At 50.8% G+C, this 24,844-nt stretch overlaps 1 protein-coding gene across 2 annotated transcripts in view; it reads left to right on the forward strand.

Moving 5' to 3' along the window:
• The window catches only part of LOC122369518 (sodium- and chloride-dependent taurine transporter-like), a 44,417-nt gene that overhangs the window by 13,853 nt on the left and 5,720 nt on the right, over window positions 1-24,844 (forward strand). For both annotated transcript variants that reach the window (XR_006254417.1, XM_043344314.1), the window contains exons 10-13: window positions 552-723; window positions 10,618-10,696; window positions 12,999-13,202; window positions 14,281-14,451. Coding sequence is in view for 1 of the 2 variants with exons in the window: in XM_043344314.1 (XP_043200249.1) it covers window positions 552-723; window positions 10,618-10,696; window positions 12,999-13,202; window positions 14,281-14,451 (626 nt within the window). In the remaining variant the exon portion in view is untranslated. The remainder of the gene's footprint in view (window positions 1-551; window positions 724-10,617; window positions 10,697-12,998; window positions 13,203-14,280; window positions 14,452-24,844) is intronic.

Here is a 24,844-nt window from a genome sequence, read left to right on the forward strand (position 1 = left end):
TGGCGTTAACCGCCCTCTCCCGCTGGCAGGACCGGGCCTGGCGTTAATCGCCCTCTCCCGCTGGCAGGACCGGGCCTGGCGTTAATCGCCCTCTCCCGCTGGCAGGACCGGGCCTGGCGTTAACCGCCCTCTCCCGCTGGCAGGACCGGGCCTGGCGTTAACCGCCCTCTCCCGCTGGCAGGACCAGGCCTGGCGTTAACCGCCCTCTCCCGCTGGCAGGACCGGGCCTGGCGTTAATCCCCCTCCCGCTGGCAGGACTAGGCCTGGCGTTCATCCCCCTCTCCCGCTGGCAGGACCGGGCCTGGCGTTAATCGCCCTCTCCCGCTGGCAGGACCGGGCCTGGCGTTAATCGCCCTCTCCCGCTGGCAGGGCCGGGCCTGGCGTTAATCCCTCTCCCGCTGGCAGGACCGGGCCTGGCGTTAATCCCTCTCCCGCTGGCAGGACCGGGCCTGGCGTTAATCGCCCTCTCCCGCTGGCAGGGCCGGGCCTGGCGTTAATCCCTCTCTCCCTGGCAGGACCGGGCCTGGCGTTAATCCCTCTCCCGCTGGCAGGACCGGGCCTGGCGTTCATCGCCTACCCGAAGGCGGTGTCGCTGATGCCGCTGGCGCCGCTCTGGTCCATCCTGTTCTTCGTGATGCTGCTCACACTGGGCCTGGACTCGCAGTTCGTGGCCGTCGAGGGCTTCGTCACCGCCATCGTCGACCTCTACCCGCAGTACCTCAGGTACCGTACCCGCAGTACCTCAGGTACCGTACCCGCAGTACCTCAGGTACCGTACCCACAGTACCTCAGGTACCGTACCCTCAGTACCTCAGGTACCGTACCCTCAGTACCTCAGGTACCGTACCCTCAGTACCTCAGCTACCGTACCCGCAGTACCTCAGGTACCGTACCCGCAGTACCTCAGGTACCGTACCCTCAGTACCTCAGGTACCGTACCCGCAGTACCTCAGGTACCGTACCCTCAGTACCTCAGGTACCCTACCCTCAGTACCTCAGGTACCGTATTACAGTACCTCAGGTACCGTACTACAGTACCTCAGGTACCGTACCCTCAGTACCTCAGGTGCCGTACCCGCAGTACCTCAGATACCGTACTACAGTACCCCAGGTACCGTACCCGCAGTACCTCAGGTACCGTACCCTCAGTACCTCAGGTGCCGTACCCGCAGTACCTCAGATACCGTACTACAGTACCTCAGATACCGTACCCGCAGTACAGTCACCAGCACTTGCTACTAATCACCTCGTTTTTGCTCAGTAGTTTGAAGACTGATCAATTCTCAGTCGAGCAAGATACGTCAAACGATCGGTTTGGTCCTCCGATTTTCGAATATCTAACTTCTTTTTGTATGTTCGAAGCATTTTGGGATGAGGAGCCAAAAAAACGTCTTTTCTGCCCTAAAGTTGCCCCAAGAAGTCGTAGAACCTAGCCCCGCCTCTGATCCACAGACCACTAGTGCCATCTCTTGTCAGCCGAACAAACCGCAGAAGTAAATAATGTCACGTGACCTTTGCACACGCTACAATTACTACGCAGTTGTAGTGGGGGAAGCGGGGCGGAGGCGTGGAGAGGGACGCGATCGGTCCGGTCGGCTGGGGTCAGGTCGCCGAAGTCGGAGGTCATCCGCCGGAGGGTGTTTGGGCGGTTGAGCCGTGTGGGCTGGGGCTTGCGGAGTGGGGAGCGCCTGGACCTGTCTGGAAACAAGTTCTACAACGCTGTGGCAGTCGAGAATATTGTGAGGAAAGAGAGAGAGAGAGAGAGAAAGAGAGAGAGAGAGAGAGAGAGAGAGAGAGAGAGTGGAAGAGAAAGAGGGAGATAGAGGGAGAGAGGGAGAGGGAAAGAGAGGGAGATGGAGAGAGAGAGTGGAAGAGAAAGAGAGAGGGAGAGAGAGGGGAGAGAGGAGAGAGAGGAGAGAGAGAGTGGAAGAGAAAGAGGGAGATAGAGAGAAAGAGAGGGAGATGGAGGGAAAGGGAGAGAGATGGGAGAGAGGGAGAGAGAGGGGAGAGAGAGAGAGAGAGAGAGAGAGAGAGAGAGAGGAGAGAGAGAGAGAGAGAGAGAGAGAGAGAGAGAGAGAGAGAGAGAGAGAGAGAGAGTGAGAAGACAGACTGGAGGGAAGGGATAAGGACGGGAGGAGAGAAAAGAGAGACGGAAAAGGAAAACCAGGAAGGGTAAAATGAGAGAGAGGGTAATGGGTGAATCAGTGAGAGGGAGCGAGAGAGAAAATATTTAGTTGTGTCAGCTTGTTTCGTATGTAAAATGTAAATTTGTTTTCCATCATTTCAGCTTCGGATTGGAAATTAAAACTTAGCACCCTTATGATAAACCCACGCTGACGGGATGGGGACGTTTTTATGGTCGTCGTTGGGAGCTCGGCACTAATGGGGATGATGTTGAGGGTTTCGCAAATATTTCATAAAAGAGATGATATTTTTTGCATCACCTATTAAACATTTTTTTACGTTTGCAATGAAAATGTTAGGCCCAGTTCTTCAAGATCAGGTCCACGACTCCACAGCTTACAACAGGAGCTAGCTAACATAACAATTCACCCGCGCCGTGTTGGTGGCATGAACTTTCCGTCGAGTGCTGAGGGGGGGGGGCGTTTCACGCCCCTCCGTCTAACTCGGCTCCCATGGGCCACGTAGCGACACGCGGTAAGCGGCAATCGAAAGAGCGTCAAAAATAAGAAGGAAAACACTCGGTCATTTTAAGGTCAGGGCAAAGGTCAGGTCACCAGAGCTCATCAAAGGTCAAATTTCGTCGATTTCAACGATTTTAAACATCCGACGGCTAGCTCTGGAACCAATAGAGCTACAGCGCCGTGGAAAAGCGCATTCGATAGCTCTTTTAACGCTCTTTCGCCAACCTGTCCTCAAATTTGACCTCAGATCAACGGTTTAGCCCCAGAGGGCACCGCTCTGATTGACCTCAAATTTGACCTCAGATCAACGGTTTAGCCCCTGTGTTTTCACCGCTCTAGCACGTCTCTGTCAAATCAAAAGTTATAGTAAAAAAAAAAACTGCTGAAGATCTTTCATGACCTGAGATGACCTCAGGGGCACACAAAGGGGGCACAGGTGCAATTTTCCGATTCAGAGTGTCATGTTTACATATGAACCGATGTTTGAGAGGGTGTAGAACGACATTCGGCCCAAAGAGGCTCATTTCAATTTTCTCCCATTGACTTATATATGGAGCAGTCGCAAAATTGACCTGACCTTAGGTCACAACTCACAGATATAAAAAAAAAATCCGAGATATCCATTTTATACATACTGTTACCCTAAGCAAGTACTGAAAGTTTCAAAGTGATCGCTCAGTCGGTGTAGCTAGAGCGAGCTTTCTAACTTTTTCTGAGGTAAGGTCACTTGACGTTACATGGTGACCTGACCTTGAATGACCGGGATCTGAAATTTTCATAGCATGTGCGAAAAAGATGTCGGAACGGGTGTATCTAAAACAGCGGTGCTACGCGTCGCCATTTTTTTTAGATATTCGCGAAAAACCTAGGGGGGCGTAAAACGCCCCCCCCCCCCACAGGACGGCGCGGATCAAACGGCCCCTGAGACCTCGGGATGGTGCCCCTGAGACCTTGGGATGGTGCCCCTGAGACTTCGAGATGGTGTCCCCTCAGACCCGGGGAGAGTGCTCCTTCAGACCTCGGATTTCGGAAAAGTGACCCTGGAAACTTGGAATGGTGCCCCCAGACCTCGCGATGGTGCCGCCGGAGACCTTGGGATCAGGATGGTTCCCCGGACCCTCGAGATGAAGCCCTCTCCGACCTTGGGATGGTGCCTGCGGAGAACTCCGGATAGTGCCCCCTGAGAACTCGAGATGGTGCCCCCGCGAACCTCGGGATGGAAATAGATGGACAATATTAAACTAAAAACTAAAGAAACTCAACTAAACTAAAAAAACGAGGCGAGGGACAGAAATGGGCCTCCGGGAGACCCCGAAAACGGTACTCTATTCCGATAGACCTTCTGGATGGTGCCCCCTTAGGAGACCTCTGGGTTAAAGCTCCCGTCGGTGACCTCCGTGATGAAATAAAAAAAACTCCGTGATGGGCCCCCGGGAGGCCCAAGGGGGGGGAGAATGGCCCCCATGTCCTCCCTCTGGATCCGCCACTGAAATGATCTGACCCAAGATCTTACCTAAAAACGACCAAAAGCCTTCCTTCATTGTCCGAAAACCGCTGACAGTTGATAGCTCAATGACACTAGAGCCGTGCATAAGGAGGCGTGAAAACACTCTCCTCATCTCGATCTATTACGAGAGGACCATGTCATGGCGTGAGAAAGTTGTTCTCAAAATAGATGACACTGTATGAATGAGTAAATAATTCGCGCCCCGTTGGGCTATTGGCGGACCCTACCACCTGATGGGGTGGTGCAGCCGTTTCGTCCTCCACCTGAGATCTCGGAAAGTTACCGACCGATTTTGAAAATTCGAAGAACGTTCGATAGCCCCAAAAGGGGCTATCGAACCTTGTTACCAGGTTTCGTTGACCTAGGTGCAACCCATGACGTCACAAGTCAGGTCAAAGGTTGCATTTTTTCACCGATTTAGTCTAAGGAATGCGTTACAGTCAGTTAACACATCAAATAAAAGGCATGTTATCGAAAAACATCGATGGAGCGTGGTTGCCCAATACATATGTTGCCTAAAGAGGTCCCTGATGCCAGGTCAGGTCAAAGAGGTCAGGTCACTAAGGGTCACAATATGAACCCAACTATGCTAATTGCTAGGGTCGCGTGATACATGTTTATGGCCAATTTTACATTTAAAATTCAATGGTGTGGGCTAGACGGCCATTGGGGCCGGTTTAGATTACGTTCTGGTGGAGGTCAGGTCAAGGTCAGGTCAAAAATGGTTAAATTTCAGAGTTGATATTTTGCAGAAAAGGGGTATCTAATCGATGCAGCTCATCACGGGAAATCCAATGGTGGTCTTTGGCTTGCTCTGTGTGTTCTGTGACGGCTAAAAATTGAGTTTGAAAATTTTACGTAATACATTTTGAGTAGTGTTTTTTTTGCCATAACTTTGCTAAAAATGGAGCTGTCGAGCTTACGTTTGGCATATCTAGAGCAGATAGTTCTATAACATAAATTCCAGCTTTAATTTTGAATGTTGTTGGTATTTTCAGGGTGTTATATCTACTTCTATAGTTTTGATGGTCGAAATCAATTTTTGTTTAGAAATCAGAGTTGACAGTTTTGTAGCGCTGTTTATTTTGCATCTTTTTATCTTGAATACCTATTTTTTTGTTATCTTCAAAACTGTAAGCGTGACAGCTCTTCCCGCTAAACCTGTTATTGGGTCGAAAATGGCAGAACATGACGTCACTGTGACGTCATTTGTGACTAACCTTTGATAAGAGCTCTGGAAAAATTTGGTCACAAGGTGTAAAATGATGCCCGGAGGGGTCCTGAAAGTTTGGTGGCGACCTACGCTATACTTTAGGAGATATCGACTGAAAAGGAGAGGGGGCTGTTTCGCGCCCCCTCCCCCCAACGGGGCTCGAGGCTTTCAGTTGTTGCTCTCACAAAACTCTTGGTTATATCACAACGTAGTGGAATTGCAAGCTAGGCAATATAAGCTTCCTGCCAGCGCCGGACCCGAGTTTAAACATGTAGGCTGAATTTTAACATTTGACTTTTAAATTTTTACCGTTGAGCTTTTTAGAAGTTCAATGAACTGATTAGCTCCTTTTTTGGTCCATCACAGCGGGCTTGTATGTCATTTGTCAATCAAAATCGAATTAAAAACTTTTTATTGGGTCTGGTTATCTCGCCAACTTCTTAACTGAATCGTTTAGTAGCTTTTGATTGGGCACTGCCCACGTTGTCTGTCAAACTTTTCGTGTCAACGAAAAGAGGCTGCTGACATCGTTTGTCGCGGTTAGATAATACCAATCCACGTCTCAGTGTGGCTGCTCGATCGCACTTTCCCTGGCCCACCTCTCCCACCAGGATAGGCTTTGCCCGGCACAGCCGTCGCCTCAGTGCCTCGGGCGGTGACCCGTTCAAAGGGGCTCACAATTCGTATGGTGCCGTGGCTCTCAAACCAACACAGAACAGTGAAACGCACAGGCCTACCTTCCATATAAGGCGAACGGCTGATTCTGGCGCCGGGGCTTCATTCATGCTAAAGCGCCCAATCACAGCGCCGCATTTCAGTAAGTGTCGGGCGCAAAAGCTACTATGCTCCGCCCCTCCATCACGTGACCCTGCCCTCACGTGGCCTCAGTCACGTGGTGTTTCCACTTCTTGGCGCATGGCGGCGCTAGTCTCGCAGGGGCGGTGGTAGCTTGCTCCCCCGCCGTCCGGGGGTGATGGGTAGCAACTGCTGGTGACTGTACCTCAGGTACAGTACCAAAGTACCTCAAGTACCTACCGTTAAATGTAGTAGTACCTACATCGAGTTTACGCTTGCGTGGTAACAATCATTCAGCCTATACGCCTCTACATCGATTTTACTCGACTGACAGAGAATGGAATTGCGTGGCGTTGTTGTATATTTATGTTGTTGCATGTGCAGGCTGTGGCATGGTGTTGCATGTGCGTTGCATGGTTTATGAGCCTTCATTGAGGTTCATCGTTCATTACAATTTTATTCACAACATAACCTGCATGCTGCATGACTCTGGCAAATCAAGATGGACAAGTATCTCAAGCCCCCAGAACTCAACATTGATCCCAAATCGACATCTGCTGAAGATGAGTGGGATATGTGGATTACAAAGTTTGGGGATTTCTTCAACTCCATCGATCCGGCCCTAAATCCCAACAAGCTCACGCTTCTTCGGGCTCACATGTCATGTGCATGCTATAAGCTGATCAAGGCGGCCACTACCTTTGATGAGGCTGTCGAGATGCTGGAAGCAAGGTTCGTGAAACCCCACAGTGAGGTCTATGCTCGCCACAGGCTCGCTTCTCGGCGACAGCAGGCTGGAGAATCACTTGACACTTATCTCGAGGAACTGGGGCTCCTGGCATCTCAATGCAAGTTTGAAGCAGCTACAGCTGAAAAAGTAAAGGAGGATGCCATACGTCATGCCTTCATCAATGGCCTGTCATCCAGTGCTATTCGACAGCGTCTTCTGGAGAACCTTCAGCTTGATCTGAAAACAGCTGTTTCTCAGGCTCGTGCTCTGGAGATGGCCCAGCAGCAATCTGAAATGTATCATAGAAACAGCAGTGATTCGTCACCAGTGACAGTGACAGCCCATGCTCAGTCTGATCCTTCTTCTGCAGAGGAGACAGTGCCATCCGCTCGAGGAGGAGAGGAAGTGACTGCAGCAGTTGAACGTACCTGCTTCTTCTGTGGTGGTCCACATCATGCTCGAAACAAGTGTCGTGCACGCAATGCTACCTGTTCAAGCTGTGGTAGGCAGGGGCATTTTGCCTCAGTCTGCCAGATGGGGAGATGGTCCAGAAGAGCACAACCGACCAAGGACCGGAGACAAACCACAGCTTCTATGCCGATACTGTCAGCAATGCATGAAACCTCTCTTCCGAGTCTACGGTCTGCTATGACACGTGTCACAATCAATGGTCAAGAGTTCGAAGCGCTGATCGACACTGGTAGCTCTCAGAGTTTCATCCGTACCCGGGTCGCAGAGGACGTTCACCTGAACATCGAACCCGCACATGGTACTGTGTGCATGGCCTCCACACAGCATCATGTCAAGGTGGCGGGGCAGTGTAGGGTGAGACTACGGGTTCAAGATGAATCATATGATGACTACCTGTTCTCTGTCATGGACGATCTGTGTGCACCTGTGCTACTCGGTCATGACTTTCTCAAGGCACACGAAAGTGTGTCCCTGACGTTCGGTGGCTCCCGATCCTCGCTCAGCCTGTGCTGTCTGACTCCCGCAGTGGTAACGCCACCATCCTTGTTCGGTAACTTGACGGAGGACTGTCACCCTATCCAGGCCAAGTCACGCCGCTACAGCGCCTCCGAAGTGAAGTTCATCGAGGGTGAGGTCGATCGTCTCCTAAAAGAAAGCATCATCTCTCCCAGCACCAGCCCATGGCGTGCTCAAGTTCTTGTGGTTGCATCTCCTAGCGGGAAACGTCGGATGGTTGTGGACTACGCCCAGACCATCAATCGCTTCACGGAGCTGAATGCTTACCCGCTGCCAAGAATCAACGAACAGGTTGAAAAGATCGCTCAATACTCCTACTTCAGCACGATAGACCTGACCACTGACCAGTGCCTATCACCAGATCCCCATCGATCCTGAAGATCGCAAGTACACAGCTTTCGAAGCTGATGGAAGACTCTTCGAATTCCTTCGTATCCCGTTCGGGGTCACTATTACTAATGGGGTCGCCTGTTTTCAGCAGATCCTCGACGATGTCATTCGAGCTGAGAACCTGCGCGACACATTTGCATACGTCGACGACATGACCATCTGTGGTTGCACCAGAGAAGAACATGACAGGAACCTGGAGCGCTTCATCGACGCTGCAAAGAAGTTCTCGCTGACGATCAATCAAGAGAAGAGTCAGTATGGCAAGACATCCGTCAGGATCCTGGGGCATGTGGTGGAGAACCGGACGATTCGACCTGATCCAGAGCGACTTCGAGCCTTGATGGAGCTGCCGGTGCCCGAGGACGCGAAGGCACTGAAGCGAGCTGTAGGCATGCTCTCACACTACTCCAAGTGGGTGTCGTCCTTCTCCGAGAAGCTCCGGCCGCTGATCGACGGCGACTGCTTTCCCCTGTCGCCTGACGCGGTCGCGGCGTACCAGCGGTTGAAGGAAGACATCGGTGCTGCTACCATGTCAGCGATTGACGACTACGCTACCTTTGTGGTAGAGACGGACGCGTCTGATAATGCGATCGCAGCCACTCTTACTCAGAACGACAAGCCGGTCGCCTTCTTCTGGCGAACGTTAAACCCATCAGAACGCAAACAGGCATCCGTTGAGAAGGAGGCTGCAGCCATAGTCGAGTCAATTCGAAAGTGGCGGCATCTTCTGATTGGACGCCACTTCAAGCTCATCACAGATCAACGCTCGGTCTCCTTCATTTTCGACCGCGCGAGCAAAGGACGCATCAAGAACGACAAGATACTGCGTTGGCGTCTCGAGCTGGCGTGCATGAGCTTTGAGATCGTGTATCGTCCGGGGAAGTTCAACACAGTTCCTGACATGCTATCCAGGGCTGTCTGTGGCGCAACCGCCACGGACACTGAAGATCTCATCCGATCTCTCCATGGACAACTCTGCCACCCTGGTGTAACGCGGTTGTGGCACTACCTCCGGTCGCGGAATGTGGCTTGTTCGGTGGATGATATAAGGCGAGTCGTAACGCAGTGTAGAACCTGTGCACAGCACAAACCACGATTCGTCCATACCTCTAACACGCTTGTCAAGGCGACTAGGGTGTTTGAGCGATTGAGCGTTGACTTCAAGGGTCCCCTGCCATCAAACACTCAAAGAGCGTACATGTTTGTCGTGGTAGATGAATTCTCTCGCTTCCCGTTCGCTTTTCCTACTGCCGATACGTCTGCGGATTCGGCGATACAGTGTATGATGTCTCTGTTCACTATGTTTGGCACACCCGAGTTTGTACATTCCGATCAGGGCACCGCCTTCACGTCCTCTCGATTTAAGCAGTTTCTCCTACAGAACAGCATCGCCCAGAGCTTCTGTTCGGCATACAACGCCGCAGGCAACGGTCAAACCGAGCGTTACAACGGCATCATCTGGAAGTCTGTGTGCATGGCCTGTCACTCTGACAGCATCGACTTGAAAAACTGGGAAACCGTCCTCCCCCGGGCTCTGCACAGCGTTCGTTCGTTGCTATGCACAGCCACGAACCAGACGCCTCATGAACGATTCTTCAAACATCCTCGAAGGTCAATCAATGGTCAAGCTCTCCCTTCTTGGCTGGTGACATCAGACAGGGTACTGCTCCGTCGGTTCAACCGCGCCAGCAAGTACGAGCCTCTGGTGGATGAGGTCGATCTTCTGCACGTTACTCCCACGTACGCCAAGGTCCGACTGCCGAGTGGTCGTGAGCCGACTGTCTCTATCCGTCATCTCGCCCATAGGAGGTGAGAGCGCTGGGGAGCACTGCCAGATGGGTGATCATCGATCGAGTGACACAGACGTGCCTCCTATTGACTCGCCCTGTGACCCTGTGTGTCCCACTGAGCGTGGCGACTCGTCTGATGCTGTGTCCGTCTCTGCACCGGATGTTCATGATGTTCCTCCCGAGATCTCGCCTGACTGTCCTGATACCACTGTAACGAATTTGGATCGGCCTCTGCGAAGGTCAACCAGGGTGAAGCAGGTGCCTGTTCGATTAATGGACTATCAGATGTGTAAGCCGTGACAGGCGAGCGTTTTGACATGGTGTGGCGAGGAGTTTGTCTTTGTGTTAGTGTTGCTGAGCGTAGTTTTGGCACGCTCAGTCTTGAGGGACGGTGAATGTTGTATATTTATGTTGTTGCATGTGCAGGCTGTGGCATGGTGTTGCATGTGCGTTGCATGGTTTATGAGCCTTCATTGAGGTTCATCGTTCATTACAGGCGTGTCCCATGTGACGTCATCTGCAGACCGTATCCAGTGACGTCCTTATGTGTCTATTTTCAGGGTCGGCCGGCGCCGGGAGATATTCATTCTGGTGACGTCACTGGTCGGGTTTCTGCTCGGCCTGTTTCACGTAACCAATGTAAGTGGCTGCCACCCGGTCTGAACGGAACATAACTATGTAATGCAGGTAACTAGGTTTATCTCATTCAGACTGGTTAGTGCAGGGCATTTCACTACAGGAGCAATGCTTCGTGACGTTCGTGTCTGATGAGATGAAGTGTTCTGCTTTAATGTGTCACTCATTTTGCACCGGTTATTAACTATCTAGGCTATTAACTATCTAAACCTACTGAATTAATCAAAACAGGGCGCGGCTTTTACTTTACTCTCACACTAAAAGAGAACGTCTCACTTCTTCGCATAGAGGTGGTTAAAATAGCATTGCCCAATGGCGAAAGTAGCACTCTAAAGGCCGCCCCACACTGGACCTCGCATGCGGGTTGCGAGTTATTGGGTTTTCGGGTTTCTTCAAAATCAAAGATTACAATCTAGGCTGAGTGACCCACACTACCATCTAACAAGCGAGTCTGCATGTTTTTAGCTTGCGAGCGACCTTGCATTGCATTCCAAAAGTTGATTTTGAGTCAACTTTCGATTTTCCTCGCTGCGAGGTGTGCGAGTTCTGCGAGGTTTGCGGGTTTTTCGTTGGAGTCGAATTTTGGTTTGTTGCGCTGGTATTACGACCATATGTAATTTTCTGAAGGTGTACCGGCTTCACTGCATTCATGAAGTTACTATAAGGGAACGGTCTAATCACTCTTTGAATTAGTATATGCCCGCAAACTAAAAACCTGCAAACCCGCAACCCGCATGCGAGTTCCAGTGTGGGGCGGCCTTAAGGAAGAAAAGGGCACCCCTTTCGACGGGTAAAATAATGGTAAAAAAGTTATCGCATGGCGAAAATTGTTGGGTAGCTGAGAGACGACGCTACAAAAGTGTTACGCATTTACTAACGTGTTGAGTTAACCCGCGCCCCACTGGGGGGGGCTATTTATAGCCCCCCCTCCCGTTTTTCTGCAATAACTTCCAAACCGCTTGACGTATCGACGCCAAACTTTCAGTACCTTCGGCTGCATCAATTTTACACCTTGTGTCAAAATTTTAACTTCGTAGCTACCATAGGTCGGCCGGAAATGACGTCAGAGTGACGTCATGTTCGGCCGATTTCGACGCAAAACATTGAACCACGGCAATCGCTCCCAAGAGCTCAGTTTTTAAGCTAGATCCAATTTCTTTGCATGAGAGGACTCAGAATAGACTGCGCTATCAAACTGCTATCTCGGATTTTCGAAATTTTGAAAATTTCGAAAATTTGATATAATAAAATCCAAAATTTATATTTTTACATTTTTTTCAAAAAGTTTTTGACTTTTCGAAAAAACCGGAATATATGTGATAGAACGCATTATTATGACTAACTGTAGCAAGTTTTAGCTAAATATCTTCAAAAATGGCTAAGTTTTACGCATTATTGCAAAAAATTCACAATTATTAATTTTTCAAATCAATTTTTCAGCACGTATTTGACATCGTACGCCAATATAAATAGCACCATCGTGTTCCTGAGCTCAAACTGCATCCAATAGACACCTTTTTTGTTGAAAATTTTTAACTTCAAAATTTGACCTTTTTTGACCTGAAAGTGACCTGACCTAAGCTAAATTCGACTCAAAATGACCTCGAATGACACAGACGACATCACATTCGAAATCTCTGGCATAAATGAACCATAAAACATGTGTCACGTGACCGACGCATGATATATTTTCGTGACCTGTGATGACCTGACCTTGACCTGAAAATCAAAGTACAAGTTTGGTACCCTCGGGGTATCTAGAGCATCTTTTCACGAGTGTGTGATCCAAAAATGAGCCTGATCTGACTTGTAAGACGGCGGCCAGAGCCCAAAACGCGAACAAGCAAAATGCTAATAATTTTTACTTTGACCTGACCTGTGACGTCATCGGTGACCTTGAGGTCAATGAAATTAGGTTTCGTTCGACAGTTTTTCCGGGGCTATCAGACACCGTTTGAATTTTGACGATCGGCCCAGTAGTTTCGGGGTTAGGAGGGGGGGCTATGAATAGCCCCCCCCCCAGTAGGGCGTGTTATACGCAGACCCCAGTGGGGCGCGGGTTAAAAGCTTATTGACCCAGTGAATAGGTGAGCTGTTAAGCCCAGGCACGCCTGTCCCACCGGGCGGCGTGTGTACGCGTGTATGAACGTGATAACACTGTGCCTCTGATGACGTCACAACTCACAAGGCGGTTTGTTGATGCCGTGTCCCAGATGTTCCATAGGGCGATGTGTACGTGTTCACGCTGTGTCTCTGATGACGTCACAGCGCGGTGTGTTGATGCCGTGTCCCGGATATTCCACAGGGCGGTGTGTACGTGTTCACACTGTTCGACTACTACTCGGCCTCGGGCATGGTGCTGCTGTGGTTCTGCTTCTTCGAGTGCGTGGCCGTCGCCTGGGTGTACGGCGGCGAGCGGTTCTACGACAACATACAGGGCATGGTGGGCTCCCGGCCCGGACCCTGGCTGAGGATCTGCTGGACCGTGCTGACACCGTTGCTCACAGCGGTAAGTGGCACTGACACAGTCACTGTCACACTGACATAGTGACACACTGACACTGACACACTGCCATAGTGACACACTGCCACTGCCACTGTCACATTGACATAGTGACACACTGCCACAGTCACTGTCACACTGACATAGTGACACACTGACACCTGCGCACTGCTCACACCGCTGCTAACTGCGGTAAGTCACTGACACTGACACACTCACATAGTGTCGTGACACACTGCCACTGTCACACTGCCATAGTGTTACACTGCCACAGACACTGTCACACTGACATAGTGACACACTGACACAGACACTGTCACACTGACATACTGACACTGACACCGTCACACTGCCATAGTGACACACTGACACTGACACACTGACATAGTGACACACTGACACAGTCACTGTCACACTGACATACACTGCCACAGTCACTGTCACACTCACATAGTGACACACTGACACTGACACACTGACACCTGCGCACTGCTCACACCGCTGGTCACTGCGGTAAGTCACTGACACTGACATAGTGACACACTGACACTGACACACTGACACCGCTGCTGACCGCGGTCAGGGTGACCTGACCGACCGGAGGATTGTACCCACTACCCCACCCCAGGCCGGTGCCTCGTAACCGAACGGTGTGCTCGGTCCACCCCCACCCCCGGCACCCCATGGGGTACATTCGTGATCTGACCGGCGCGGTATCCTTCCCCCAGGGTATATTCGGGTCCTACTCCTGTCTACTGACCGCTTCCCCCTCCAAAGGGTGCATACGTGTCCTGTCCTGTCTACTGACCGCTGCCCCCATAGGGTATATTTGTGTCCTGTCTACCGACCGCTGCACCCCCCCCCCCCCCCCCTAGGGTATATACGTGTCCTGTCTACTGACCGCTGCCCCAGGGTATATTTGTGTTCTGTCTACTGACCGCTCCCCCCCCTAGGGTATATTCGTGTTCTGTCTACTGACCGCTGCCCCCTCCCCCGGGGTATATTCGTGTCCTGTCTACTGACCGCTGCTCCCCCCAGGGGTATATTCGTGTCCTGTCTACTGACCGCTGCCCCCCTCCCCCAGGGTATATTCGTGTTCTCGCTGGTGACGCACACCCCGCTGAAGTACGACGGGTACGTGTACCCGCGGTACGCCGACGCCGTCGGCTGGATGCTGGCTCTGCTCTCCATGGTTACCATACCGGGCTACCTGGTCATCAGACTGGTACTGACACCTGGCGGCAGCCTCCTACAGGTGAGGGTACCATACCGGGCTACCTGGTCATCAGACTGGTACTGACACCTGGCGGCAGCCTCCTACAGGTGAGGGAGGGGTACCATACCGGGCTACCTGGTCAACAGACTGGTACTGACACCTGGCGGCAGTCTCCTACAGGTGAGGGTACCATACCGGGCTACCTGGTCATCAGACTGGTACTGACACGTGGCGGCAGCCTCCTACAGGTGAGGGTACCCCAGTAAACATGCCGACGTCGGCCCGACGTGGGCCGACGTCGGGGTGACGTCGGCAACTCGGCATCGGCATGTCGACGTCGGCCCGACGTCGGTCCAACCTCGGCACGACGTCGGCTGGATGTCGGATATGCCCGCATGTACCGACGTCCAGCCGAGGTCCAGCCGACGTCGGGCCGACGTCGGACCGAGATCAATTGCTGAGGTCCAGCCGACGTCGGGGCGACGTCAGACCGACATCGACCGCTGTAATGTAAAATACATGTTTCATGTTTCATAAAGAGCTTCTGTATTCAAAACATCCTCAGAAAAATCTAATCATCCTCCACGCCGCAACCCCCTGATCCGGACTGGACGGGAAACTTTATCCCATTTGGGATTGCCCGTAAGCCGAGCTCGCCCGTAGCCGGGTGCGGTGAGTGCTTGGGGGCTGCTCGGCCTATCCTTTGGTCAGGCTCAGCCCCGGCAACTCACCAGGGCCGGGCCCAGTTCAGATAGAAAGGCCAGTCGGCAAGTGTCACTTTGCCAAAGTGCCACTTATCAAAGGGAAACTTTGGGAAACGTTGGTGCAGGTGTGTAATAGTGGCTATATGAATCCATTGTGGGGTCGCCCTTTCCAATAAGTGTCACGTAACAGCAATGGGACCAGGGACTCTATATGAACTGGACCCAGGGTGCTCGTCAAGAAGACCAATGTTGATGTCTCCATCCTATCATCCTTCCGGCTCAGAAATGGTCTTGTCAGACCGAAAGGGCATAACCCAACAAAACAAACTAAATTGATTATCTGGCTGCGTGGTGTAGTGGTTAGCGCACTAACATCGCGTTCAAATGACACAGGGTTCGAATCCCATTGCCGGCTGATGCTTTTGGCGTGTTGTCCCAGTAAACATGCCGACGTCGGCGACTGGGGGGCTCGAATCCCGCCGCCGGTTGATATTTTTGGCGCGTTGTCCCAATAAAGATGCCGACGTCGGCCCCGTCGGTCCAACGACAAACGATCTCGTCAACATCGGCAAACGACCTCGGCCCGACGGTGGCTCGACGTCGGCTGGACTTCGGCTGGACGTCGGAACATGCGGGCATATCCGACGTCTAGCCGATGTCGGGCCGAGGTTGAACCGACGTTGGGCCGACGTCGGGCCGAGCCTCGGCCCGACGTCGGACCGACGTCGGCATGTTTACTGGGACCATACCGGGCTACCTGGTCATCAGACTGGTACTGACACCTGGCGGCAGCCTCCTACAGGTGAGGGTACCATACCGGGCTACCTGGTCATCAGACTGGTACTGACACCTGGCGGCAGCCTCCTACAGGTGAGGGTACCATACCGGGCTACCTGGTCATCAGACTGGTACTGACACCTGGCGGCAGTCTCCTACAGGTGAGGGTACCATACCGGGCTACCTGGTCATCAGACTGGTACTGACACCTGGCGGCAGCCTCCTACAGGTGAGGGTACCATACCGGGCTACCTGGTCATCAGACTGGTACTGACACCTGGCGGCAGTCTCCTACAGGTGAGGGTACCATACCGGGCTACCTGGTCATCAGACTGGTACTGACACCTGGCGGCAGCCTCCTACAGGTGAGGGAGGGTACCATACCGGGCTACCTGGTCATCAGACTGGTACTGACACCTGGCGGCAGCCTCCTACAGGTGAGGGTACCATACCGGGCTACCTGGTCATCAGACTGGTACTGACACCTGGCGGCAGTCTCCTACAGGTGAGGGTACCATACCGGGCTACCTGGTCATCAGACTGGTACTGACACCTGGCGGCAGCCTCCTACAGGTGAGGGTACCATACCGGGCTACCTGGTCATCAGACTGGTACTGACACCTGGCGGCAGTCTCCTACAGGTGAGGGTACCATACCGGGCTACCTGGTCATCAGACTGGTACTGACACCTGGCGGCAGCCTCCTTCAGGTGAGGGTACCATACCGGGCTACCTGGTCATCAGACTGGTACTGACACCTGGCGGCAGCCTCCTACAGGTGAGGATACCATACCGGGCTACCTGGTCATCAGACTGGTACTGACACCTGGCGGCAGCCTCCTTCAGGTGAGGGTACCATACCAGGCTACCTGGTCATCAGACTGGTACTGACACCTGGCGGCAGCCTCCTACAGGTGAGGGTACCATACCGGGCTACCTGGTCATCAGACTGGTACTGACACCTGGCGGCAGCCTCCTACAGGTGAGGGTACCATACCGGGCTACCTGGTCAACAGACTGGTACTGACACCTGGCGGCAGTCTCCTACAGGTGAGGGTACCATACCGGGCTACCTGGTCATCAGACTGGCACTGACACCTGGCGGCAGCCTCCTACAGGTGAGGGTACCATACCGGGCTACCTGGTCATCAGACTGGTACTGACACCTGGCGGCAGTCTCCTACAGGTGAGGGTACCATACACGGACGTATAAATAAACTGGACCCGCAACCACCTCCATTCAGGTGAAGCCGACAAGGCGCCATTTTACGTTGCCAAAAAGCCGTGCTGTGAAAGGTCATCGAACCAATACAATTGGAATTGCGTCTAAACGGATGTTCGGATCGAGATGCTGGTGGTACCGTTCGACGGGTAATGCTATGAGGCAGGTGATGATGCATGTCACAGGTCATTCGGTGTCACGTGGCGCGTGCCACGTGCCGACAAAGTCAGGAAGGGCAAAAACCTTTAAGCGACGCTCCCAATTAAACGGTGGGCGGCACAGGTGCCAAATTCACAGGCCACATGTCCCGGTGTTTGACCATTAACATATGGTATGCTCGGCAGCAGGGGGTGCGGAATGCACGCGCCAGGGGCGAAAAACATGTTTTGAGGAGGCATCCTCCGATTCCGGAAAACCTTGACCTAGGTACACCAAATTTGGACACTGACACGACTGGACGAGCGCTTTAAGGCGCTGTACAAATAGATGTGCTGGGGTACACGGTGCACGTGCTGTGCACGTGCAAAACTTTTGACGTTGCGCTCTGTGTCACATATACGGCAGAGCGGGTAGCGCTAGCAAGCTCAAAGTGCCAAATTTACACAGGCCATCTAGAATGCATTCCCGCATAGTTATTGAGCATATCCATCTCCTGGTGGACCCCGAAGGTGCGCTCTGCACGTGCAAAAAATTGTCCGCGCCGGGCGGTGGGGATGCTTGGACACCCCATGTGGATTGATGTAAATATCTCCATCCATAGTAGATCAACCACCACTGATGGCGTCGTAACATGCTACGAAGGCTCTAAAACTATAACTTCTTTAATGTTAAACTGAATGCTAAATTCGAAATCAGCTCCAAAAATTGTCCTTGGAACATGTAAAACTGGAAAAGGTGAACCAAGGTCATTAAAGGTCAGTGACCTTGACCTAATTTTCACGTGACCTTGACACCCACACTGTCCCACCATATTGCATGTGACCAACATTATATCACATGTTTGAACGCTTGAAACCACGAAAAGACAGCAAACGCGCGGCTAGTGCGCGCCGACATACGCCGAATCGCGATTCCGGCCAAACATGGTCTCGTAATAATAACTTAATATCAGATGCTGATTTACCGCTACTCAGTCAAGTTAGAACCATTTCTTGGCCGCGGTCACCGGTCCAGGCCACCACATAGGTAATCGTATTACACCGCGCCTGCTCAATGCTCAGCTCGTATTGTAAGAGCACTGCGGCACAGCATAGATGCAGGCGCTCTACTACTGCCATCTATGGGTGAAAGATGAAGATAATGGTTATTGCGGTACAGTATCCTGTATCACTACAGGCGCAAACAACGTGGAAACAAAGATGCCTATGCTGCGCTACCGGGCAATGGATGGTAGCGTAAATTTGCGTTGATGGGTAGCTAAAAGTTTTGGAGCCCGAATTAACGTAACCTGATGACCTAGCCTTGAGTGACCTAAGTCTGAAAGCTACGCAGCATGTGTGAAAAAGATGTATGAAAAGGTGTGCCAAAAACGGCGGCGCTACACAACGCCGTTTTCGAGATATTTACATCAATCCACATGGGGTGTCCAAGCATCCCCACCGCCCGGCGCAGACAATTATTTGCACGTGCAGAGCGCACCTTCGGGGTTCACCAGGAGATGAATATGCTCAATAACTATGCGGGAATGCATTCTGGATGGCCTGTGTAAATTTGGTACTTTGAGCTTGCTAGCGCTACCCGCTAGCTGCCGTATATGTGACACAGAGTGCAACGTCAAAAGGTTTGCACGTGCACAGCACGTGCACCGTGTACCCCAGCACATCTATTTGTACAGCGCCTTAACCCTATTCCTGGCGGGCTCCGCCGGGACAAGAAACTGGCGGGGGGGGGGGGGCCGATTCGGCCCCCCCCTGAGATCTCGAGAACGAAGCAAGATAGCGACAAGCGGTAAACGGCATCGGATACGCACGGCCAAAATCTACAATTTTTACTAAGGTCATTTTCAGGTCAGGTCAAAGATGACGTCACAGGAGTCGAAAAAGTCAAAATGGCGGCACTAGATATGGAGAGAGTTTTTCTCGAATAACTTTCGAATTAGTCAAGATAGGAACAAACTAAGGGCATCATCGTGATCCTCTCGTCAATCCGCATCGAATGATATATATGTTGACCTCGAAAGGTCAAGGTCAAAGGTTGACCTCAGGTCACGTGACCTCGAGGTCATCATGTATATCATTCGATGCGTCTTGACGAGCTGAACACAATGAGACCATCCACGCGTCTGTATCTTGTTCCTGTACGGAGTTATTGGCCAAAAACCTTTGGTGACCTTTGATGACGTCACATGACCTCACAGCTGCCCAACAGCAAAACAGACCTCAAGGTAGTGAAGGTTGATCGTATATGAAGTCATGTATGGTATATGGGGCCATTCCGACCCGTTTTAGTGGTAAAAACAGGGAGTTGATTTTTCCCCCATTGACTTATAATGGGGAGGTCGCGAAATTGACCTGACCTTAGGTCACCGATATCAAAATTCCGAGATATACAAATTGCACATACTGGTACCCTAACTAAACCCTGAAGAGAAGAAATTGATCGGTCAAAAACTCTAGCTCTGGCGTGATTGCAAACTTTTCTGAGGTAGCGTCACCAAACCGCCTCTGGTGACCTGACCTGAGGTCAGATCAACTCAAAATTTTCAGACATGTTGCGTAGAAGCCATTTAGGAAAAGTCAGAAAATTTGAGCTTCCTAGCTCAACGCGTTTGGGAGATATAACCAAAAAACCTCAGGGGGGGGCTCCTGAGGCCCCCCCCGCCAGGAATAGGGTTAAAGCGCTCGTCCAGTCGTGTCAGTGTGCCAGATTTGGTGTGCCTAGGTCAAGGTTTTCCGGAATCGGAGGATGCCTCCTCAAAACATGTTTTTCGCCCCTGGCGCGTGCATTCCGTACCCCCTGCTGCCGAGCATACCATATGTTAATGGTCAAACACCGGGACATGTGACCTGTGAATTTGGCACCTGTGCCGCCCACCGTTTGATTGGGAGCGTTGCTTAAAGGTTTTTGCCCTTCCTGACTTTGTCGGCACGTGACACGCGCCACGTGACACCGAATGACCTGTGACATGCATCATCACCTGCCTCAAAGCATTACCCGTCGAACGGTACCACCAGCATCTCGATCCGATCATCCGCTTAGACGCAATTCCAATTGTATTGGCTCGATGAACTTTCACAGCACGGCTTTATGGCAACGTAAAATGGCGCCTTGTCGGCTTCACTATCTTCCATAGGAGGTCCATTGGGATCGTCAGTCCAGTTTATTTATACGTCCGTGGTACTATTGGTCTCAAGATAAGGGTCCAGGCGGCCTGTAGGTTTGATGCGGTGAATACCCTCACCCTCGCCACAGCTGGAGTGGGGGTAGGGGAGGGGGTGCGTTCGGCCCGAGTCTGACAGCGGGGTCGCTCGCCGCAGTGTGGTGTCCAGCGGTGCAGTCGGAATCAGGCGGAATTATGCCGGCGGCGGTAACCGGCCGAAGGGCCTGGCTCAGTCGCGTCTCGAGACGAGTTACCGAGCTGGGTGTCAGCGATAGATGGGAGGGGTGTGGTCAGGGCGCTGTTTGATAACCAAATCAGCATGCTGTCAGTTTGCTGGCGTTTCTCATCTTCTCATTGGTCGTTGGTGAACCACACGTGGTGTGTGCGATTGACCAATGAGAGACTAAGAGACGCCTGTAACTGGCTTCCATATATTGGAAAACCGACAGCAAGCTGAAAACACGACAGTGCATGGGGCGCACTAGCTTTGAAGGTCGCTCCGCAAAACCATAACTTTCCATAGATGAGAGTGACTGGTGTTACCTACCCCAGACTTCTTGCGATTGCTCTCAAAAAGGAAACCTGAAAGCTGAAAAATAGCACACCTGACTTGATTCAAGCCGATTCTTTGGTGACACCAACGACCAATTACATTTTCAATTCTTGTCGAATCACTGACCTATGACGTCATAAAAGACTTCACTCGGTCCCAAAATATTGCTGCTTGGCAACTCCGCCATTGCTAGGTCAACTTCTGCAGATAAATAAAACTCACAGGACTTCACATTCTTCCGAGACCTTGCAACTTTTATGTCTCGTAATTTCTAGAAGTTCACGTAAAGCTAGGTCAATGACGTGACCTCCCTCACCATCATAATTCAACAAGGGAAATATTAAAATTTGTGTTGATGACAAAAAAAAAATGATTTACGACTATCGTTTGCACATGGCTCGTGTCGCTTCACTCCTTGCAAGATCGATGCTCAACTTTTGCGTTGTGAACCATGTGCAACGTCATAAACGACTTTACATAGATATTTGAGTTTTTTGTCATTATTCCGCACCGTAGACAGTGTTTACAAATTGCTTCAAGTGCAAAGAGAGAAAATTGTCAGATGTCGTTTACCTGATTTGTTAGTCTGAAATATGCCGTATTTTTACATAAAATGTATTTTTTAACTTAAGTGACCGAAATATGCCAGCGGTACGGGATAAAATTATCAAACCACTCGTAGGTAGACAAATATTTTAAAAGTCTCGCCTATCGACTCGACGTTTAAAAAATTTGTTTTACCTACTCGCGGTTTAATATATATTAACTACCGTTCCAACTGAAATACAAGACCTGGTTATATATTAAACCGCGAGTAGGTAGAGCACATATTTTAAACGTCGAGCGGTTAGGCGAGGCGTTTAGAATATTGCTCTACCTACGAGCTGTTAAATAATTTTATCCCGTACCGCCGATATCTTTCGGGCGCTTAATGATAAAGAATACATTTTATATAAAAATGCGACATATTTCAGACTAGATTAAATGTCTACTAGACGTTTAACAGTTTTTTAATCGTCTAGACGTTTAAAAAATCAGTTACACGACATCTGATAATTTTCTCTCTTTGCACGTGAAGCAATTGTAAACACTGTCTACGGCGCGGGATAACCGCATTTAAACATCCACGCGCTATCCTCTAAATTACAGGGTCATCAATAAAAGATGACATAAAGTCAGCCCCGCCAGAGGCGTAAGACATATTGCATAAACAGCTCACCGTTGGAATGATAAATCTTACACATTTTACATAGCACAAACAGAAATCAGTTGTGTCGCTCGAAGAAAACGTGCTTCTCCGTGCGGCAGACCTTGGCCAAGGCCTTCGCTCCGTGCACATCCTTGTATGGATTCAACTTTTGTGGATTCTTCGGAAAAGGAGCCTGTATTATTCTTGCGGGTGCTTGCTGTAGCGCGAGCCACTTTTCGTCACTCAATATCACCCTTTCGAACCATTCTTCCGCTTCACTGAGCCTTGAGCCAAAAGGTGCACGCTTCCAGCCTCGACACCATGCTGTCAGGGGAGATGACGGTCATTAGGATCGGACGATAATGTTTCCAGTCAGTTTCTTCTTGTGGAGGATTGTCCATATTAACCCTCGCCGGACCTATTGGTTTTCTACATACGCGCCGGCCGAGGGGGGGGGGGGCGGGTACGACCCCCCCCTCGCCGTTTCGCCCCTGGTGGAGCTAGCGCGTCGCGGAAAAAACGAGCGTGTGCGCCGTTACGAGACGCAGAGATTGGTACCCGATTTTAAGGTCCTAGGTCAACCGGTGACCTCTGAGGTCAGGTCAAGTGCCCCAGGGTACGGTTCAGTTTTTGGTGAATAACTTCGCAAAGAACGGCCGCAGAGCCGCGATTTTGGCAGCATCGTGTTCGCCTCGCTCAGGCGCGTCGAATGATATACTTTTTGTTCGGGTCAGGTCAACTTGGGGTGTTGACCTCAGGTCAAGGTCAGGTCAGCACCCCCAGGTCACGAAGCTGGTCGAAAGAGGTCATGTCGCATATCATTCGATTCGGCAGGTCTTCCTGAGTCCATTGGTGGCTTTCTCGACTCGCTAGCTCAATTTGATCGGAAGTTATTGACGAAAAACTAATATGACCTTGATGACGTCATAAATGACGTCACGGAAGGTCAACATTGCAAAAGTGACGCATCTAACCTTGCAAGGAGTGCATCGAATCACGATTCTGTGTGCTTGAGATAGTTGGAGATCGTTCCCGGCGCCAGAATAGCAGTTTGAATTTTTCCCCATTGACTTATAATGGTGAGGTCACGAAAATGACCTGACCTCATATGACCTTTAGGAAAAATCCGAGATATACAAGTTGTGAGACTCATAATGGATACTAGATCCTGCAAGTTTCATTTCCCTGTGACATCTCCTCTGGCAGTGAGGGCGTTGCGAAGTTGCGACATCTGAAGACCGTGCAGAGGTTCACTTATGACGTCATAGGTCAGTGACCTGACCTGACCCAAAAATGCGGTTGGTGTCAAAAGATGCGGCTTGGATCAAAGGTCAGGTATGCCAAGTTTCAGCTCTCTATCGCCAGCGTGTTCGGAGCTATCGCGAAAAAACCCTATGGGGGGGGGGGCGGCACCCGCCCCCCCCCTCGGCCGGCGAGGGTTAAAGATGTCAAATACCAACTTTTTGGCGTACCGATACCAAACCGATACCAACTTGGTATTTGGCGTTTTGAGGCTAACACATTTGGTATTTTGTTGGTATTGTGAATCCTCGCAGTCGCTACTGTAAAAGAGACTGTGATTTTGGTAAAAAGTTGGCATTTCCCTGATATTCCCAAGTCGGTTCGGTCTCGGTATTTTCCCACGGTTCCTGTTGTTATTTGGTTTGGTATCGGTATCACGACTTTCTGTAATTGACATCACAAGTCCATATATTTAAAAATGCCTTCCCAGGTTTCTTAAGCCATTGCGAACGTGAATACTGGACAGATTACTGAAGAATTGCTGGACTCTTTTCACCTTCGAGCAACTGAACAAGATCCCAGCACCCCTGGTCACTCTGCAGTCTGGATTTTTCCTGCTTGGACTTCACCTTTTAACCTCAAGCAACTTAAATTGCGGAGCGAACTCAAGAGTCCATGTCCAAGACCCTTGATGAACTGAACGCTGCCGTGAGTCGTCGAAGGCCTTGTCTACACGATGGCCGGCGATCATTTGGGGCTCCAGCGGGGGCTTACTTTACGTCATTCGCTAGTAAACACCCTGCAATTGTGCACGTGACCTGACCTCAGAGGTCACATGTTGATGTGACACTTTTAACTTGATTGTGAATCGCTGGGTGTTGTGTTTGTTTGCAAGGCTTTTAGTTAGCTAAATAATGGGCGAAACGGCGGCGGGGTCCCCCCCCCCCCCAAACACACACTCTAGACGTCTCTCGGTATTCAGAAAGCCGATAGGTCCGACGAGGAATAACGGATACAACGACAACGAGATACGTGCACTCTTGAAATTGTTACGTGTGGATTTGATTTTTGGGAACGTTTCCTTGTCTTGTCTACAACCTGAAGTTCGCCAATCAGCCTTATGCATTACCTAGCTGCATCACTTCGAGTCCCATCAGTGAGAATGGCTTCTACACTCTACACAATTAGTGCTTTTTTGGAATGATATCACGTTTGATAGAATTATAAAGCGAACACATAGCGGACGGGGCGAGAGTAACACTTAACATATTGTTTAATGGTTAACCCCACCGAAGGTTTAACAATGCAGTTATTGAAATGAACTGCTTAACAGCAGTTCAGCGCAATAAATGAAATTATATGAAACAGTAGGAAATTAAAAGGTTTGAAGGTTGAAATATGCAACCGTTAAGATAATGATATAAATA

This window comes from Amphibalanus amphitrite, unplaced genomic scaffold (assembly GCF_019059575.1).
Source record: "Amphibalanus amphitrite isolate SeventyFive unplaced genomic scaffold, NRLGWU_Aamphi_draft 001045F_arrow, whole genome shotgun sequence".
Lineage (NCBI taxonomy): Eukaryota > Metazoa > Arthropoda > Thecostraca > Balanomorpha > Balanidae > Amphibalanus > Amphibalanus amphitrite.